Source organism: Empidonax traillii, unplaced genomic scaffold (assembly GCF_003031625.1).
Source record: "Empidonax traillii isolate 1590-97213 ecotype Southwest subspecies unplaced genomic scaffold, ASM303162v1 scaffold5480:size17398, whole genome shotgun sequence".
NCBI lineage: Eukaryota > Metazoa > Chordata > Aves > Passeriformes > Tyrannidae > Empidonax > Empidonax traillii.
This window is the reverse complement of record NW_020960673.1, coordinates 5,668-10,045: the sequence shown is the minus strand read 5'-3', so window position 1 is coordinate 10,045 and position 4,378 is coordinate 5,668. Positions and strand designations below refer to the sequence as shown.

The following is a 4,378-nucleotide window of genomic DNA, read 5'->3' as shown; positions in this document are numbered from 1 at the left end:
GGGTTTCTGTCAGCGAGCCTGCGGATGTCAATGTGCTGCCTGACATCTGGAGACAGGTGGAAGGTGAGGCACTGGTGGATGTACCTCACAATGGCTGGCACCTGGAGAAGGAGTAGGGGAGAGTGTGAGAGCTGCCAGAGTGAGCAGGTTGCCCAGCTTCCCAGCTTCTTGGGAAGTGCTTCCCTTCCCACCACACTGTGCAGCCTCAAAGGCTTAGGGGACCCAGCAGACCCAGCTTGAGGGGCCAGAAGACTCCTGGTGAGCAGAAGCCCTGGGCACAGGCTGCTTGCCTGCTTGATTCTGATTGGAGACACCTTTCTCCTCTAATGAGCCCAGACTGGGAGCTGTATTGGGTTTCTGTGGCCAGGCCTTGGTAGTGGGAGCTCTACAGGGGTGGCCTCTCTTAGAAGAAGCTGCTCAAAGCTTCCCCCACATGGCAGAGCCAATTCTGGCCGGCTCCAGGACGGAGCTGCTGCTGGCCAAGGCCAAGCCACTCAGGAATGATAGTAATGCCTCTGTGATACCATATTTAGGAAGGGAAAGAAAACTATTGTGCAGATGGCACTTGCAACCAGGGAAGAATAGAGTGTGAACATGTGAAGCACAATACAAAAAGCATAGAGGAGGAGGAGGAGGAAGGCAGGTATTGGAGCTGAGCTTCCCCTGCAGCCCCTGGTGCAGCAGCTGTCCCCCTGCAGCCCATGGAGGAGCTCCGAGGTGCAGAGATCCAACTGCAGCCTGTGGGGGAGCTCCCGTGACAGTGGGTGGATGCCCAAAAGTGGCTGTGAGCTCATGGGAGGCTCATGCTGGAGCTGGGTCCTGACAGGGATGTGCTGCACATGGAGAGAGGAGCCCACGAAGGAGCAGGTTTCCCTGGCAGGACCCACAGTGGAGCAGCTTGTTCCTGAAGGAATGCACCCCATGGAGACACCTGGACAAGAGGCAGTTGAGCCCCCTGCCACGGGGAGACTACAGCCCTCAAGTGCTCACCTCTGCCCCACACTGCTTCTCATCATCCCAGTGGAAGAATGGGAGCAGGACCTGGCACACATCCGTCTTTCCCTCTTTCGCTACCATCTCCATCACCTCTTGGAAGAGGCGAATGGAGAGCAGCTGCACATGGCTGTTGTCCTGGAGCAGAAGAAGACAAAAAGATCTCAGCACTGGCTGCTCCAGGCTCAGCAGGCACAGGCCTGAAAATCCAAAGCGCACAAAGTTCCCTGGCAGTACCAGAGCCTTACACTGTCAAACAGTGGCTGGAGTGTCTCAGCCAGCTTTGGAGCATCGCAGCTGAATGCCTGAAGGTCTCCATTCCGGAGCACATTCAGGAAGACAGAGAGGGTCATCCCGATCAGCTCTCCATCTGCCTGATACAGCAGCTCCAGGAGGCTTTCAGCCAGGCTCCAGATGCTTTCGGCCTGTGTGGAAGGAACACAGTGCTGTGCTGTGAAGCCCTGAACAGCTGCCCCACCAACAGCTCTCTGGTGCTGTAAACCCATGCTGCTGTCCCAGGGCCCAGAGGCAGAGGGAGGCAGGAGAGCTGGGAGCAGCTGCCACAGCTCCCAAAGCCCAGCCAAGGCCAAGTGACTGCGTTCCCCAGCCCCAGGCTGCCAGTGTGGTTTCATCCTGGTGTGCCCTTCTCACCATCGAGGGATCCACACTGAGAACAAGGAGCCCTCTCAGGGCCAGGCGCCGCCGCTCAGGGCACTGGCTCTGCAGGTTCCTTGATAGGATGGGGAGGACCCTCTCATGACACTTTCTCCCATCCACATAGTCCAGGATCTGGAAGGTAGAGAGCAGTGCTGGGGTGCCAAGGTGGCAGGACCCTGGAGCCAGCCAGGGCTGTGCCCAGGCAGCAGCACAGGGCGCAGGCACCATCCTGGGCAGCTGTGGCTGCGAGAGGGCAGAGAGGGGCAGGCAGGCAGGTGAGGCAGCGCTCTCCATCAGGCTCACCTCTACAAGGAATGCCAGGGCAGGGAGCTCCCAGAGGGGCTCCTCCCTGCTGAGCAGCCCGAGCAGGTGGATTGCTATCTCAGAATGGAAGGGCACCAAGACGTGGCGCATCTCCCTGTCAGGAGGGAAAATGAAACCATCAAGCCTGTGCCAGTCAGGCAAAGCTCTCCAAGGACTGACTCACAGCAACCTGGTCTTTCCCCTGCAGCCCAGCATGGGATGTGGGTGCTTTGGGAGGTGGCTCCTCCTGTGCACCCAGCTCTCACAGCCTTTTCCAAACTGCTTGGACATCTCTTGGTGCCAAGGCCAACTGGACCATGCCTACGTGGGCTGTTTTGGGTGCCCTGCGCCCAAGAGAGAGACAAAAGGGGCAGTAGGGAGAAGGGTGTCTCACCTGGCCAGCAGCCCCACTGCATAGTAATGGGTGTCAGAACAAAGAAGTGCCTCCCAGCCACGCTTCCGTTCAATGGCCACCACCTCATTCTCCCAGTGCAGGCAGCAGAGCAGAGCCTTCAGGGTCTGTACTGCAAACCTGTGTGCAGAGCAAAGGCCAGGTCATGCTGGGAGTCCTGGCCTCAGCCCCAAGGGCATGGGAGGGATACAGGACAGGGATGGAGCACCTGTTGGGGTTGGTGGGAAGGCCATGTTCCTCCTGGCATCCCCTCCAGAAAGCATTGACCTCCTCTGACATCTGCTGTGTGCTCATGGAAATTTGGAAGAGCAAAGCCACGAGGAGGTGTGGGGCGCAATTGAAAACTGCATCTTGGCACTCGGGCTTCTGGATGATGAGCCGCAGTGCCAGGGTTGCCTGCAATAAAACCACATAGAGACAGTGCTCAGTGTGAGATGTTCATGTGGCAGGGCTCGAGTGTGGGAGGGAGAGGCCAGGGGAGTCCCAGGGGAAGCAGCCAGCCTGGTGCCCCTGAACCGGCCCCCAGTCACATTTGGAGCCCAAGGCCTGAGATAGGGAGAGGCAGAGGCTGGGGAGGTGACCTGGGGAGAAGCAAAGGCCAATCCCAGAAACTCACAGCTAGGGAAGAGACGTGTGTGTTGTTGCTATCAGAGGAGAACATGCCGTGCACTGGCCAGTCGTCCATTGCTCCAAGCAGTGTGGGCAGCATCTTCTCCGTTGCTGTTCCTGAGGAGGCGATGCTGCTCCACATCACTGCAGCAGCTCTGTGGAGACAGAGCTCTGGGTCAGGGGGGTCTCAACCACAGTGCCACAGCAGGGCAGCTGTGAGGGCCCAGGTGAGAGAGCCACTGTGCCTTGAGGGACAGGGAGGGCAAATGGCAGCAGGATGGGGGGCTGACAGGCCAGGGTTGGGAAATGGAGGGGTCAGAATGTCCTGGAACTCTCCATCTGCCTGGCAGACCAGGTGGGACAGGCTCTACAGGGTGATTGGTTCTAAAGTTGCTGAGCCCTGAGCCACCAAGGCAGCTGAGCCCTGTACCTGTCACATGCTGGGGCACAGCACAGAAGAGTTGTCACCATCTCACGAGGGTGTGCCTCAGCCAGCCTGCGGATGTCAGTGTGCATCCTGACATCTGGAGACACGTGGGATGTGAGGCGCTGGTGGATGGACCTCACAATGGCCAGCACCTGGAGGGGAAATGAGGGAGGGTGGCAGAGTTCCCAGAGCAAGGAAGTTGCCCAGTTTCCCCCAGGAAGTGCTTCCCTTCCCACCATACTCTATGGCCTCAAAGGCTTGGGGGACCCAGCAGACCCAGCTTGAGAGGCCACAAGATCTCTGGGGCACTTGAGCCCTGACCACAGGCTGCTTACTTCCTTCATTCTGGAGACACCTTTCTCCTCAAAAATTTCCAGATGGGGAGCATCAGGGACACTCTGAGAGGGCATGGTGTCAGCCTTTTCGATGCTCTCAGTTGTGACATCATTCGCCTTGACATCAGTTGGTTCCATTTCATTGTTGATTGTGTCAGTGGTCAAGGCAGTCTCAGGGGTTTCTGTCCCATCCATCAGTTCTGTGGCTGAGCTTGAAGTGCCATCAATCAGCACTGGTGTGATGTCAGCCTTGGCCACGATCTCGGTGTCAGTGCCGGTTGTGTCATCAGCCACAGCGGTGTCAGGCTCTGCTGAACCGTCCATCGGTGCCACGTCAGAGTCTGTTGTGCCATCAAGCGGCATCAGTGTGATGTCAGGCTTGGCCATGACATCAGTCACTGTGGTGTCAGAGCCGCTTGTGTCATCAGCCACAGTGGTGTCAGGCTCTGCAGTGCAATGAACTGGTTCGATGTCGGCTTCGATGGCCAGTGCACTGTCGGGGTTTTCCATGTCTTGGGTCACAGCATTGTCAGAGGTTTCCTTGCATTCCATGGGCACGGTGCTGACATCAGGCTTGATCTCAGTTGGCCTGGTGTCAGGCTCTGCCATGAGCTCAGGTGGTGTGGTCCGGGGTGTTCTACG

At 57.9% G+C, this 4,378-nt stretch overlaps 1 protein-coding gene across 1 annotated transcript; it reads right to left on the bottom strand.

The window, feature by feature from the left end:
- Positions 1-1,641: 1,641 nt before the first annotated feature.
- Positions 1,642-4,345, bottom strand: LOC114073144 (maestro heat-like repeat-containing protein family member 7; the record flags this gene model as incomplete). The annotated part of the gene is made up of 7 exons (XM_027910932.1): positions 3,737-4,345; positions 3,405-3,553; positions 2,982-3,129; positions 2,574-2,761; positions 2,348-2,485; positions 1,954-2,068; positions 1,642-1,782 (listed from the first exon to the last, which is right to left on the bottom strand). Coding segments are annotated over exons 1-7 (1,488 nt in total), but the record flags the coding sequence as incomplete, so codon positions are not given.
- Between the last annotated feature and the right edge of the window lie 33 nt (positions 4,346-4,378).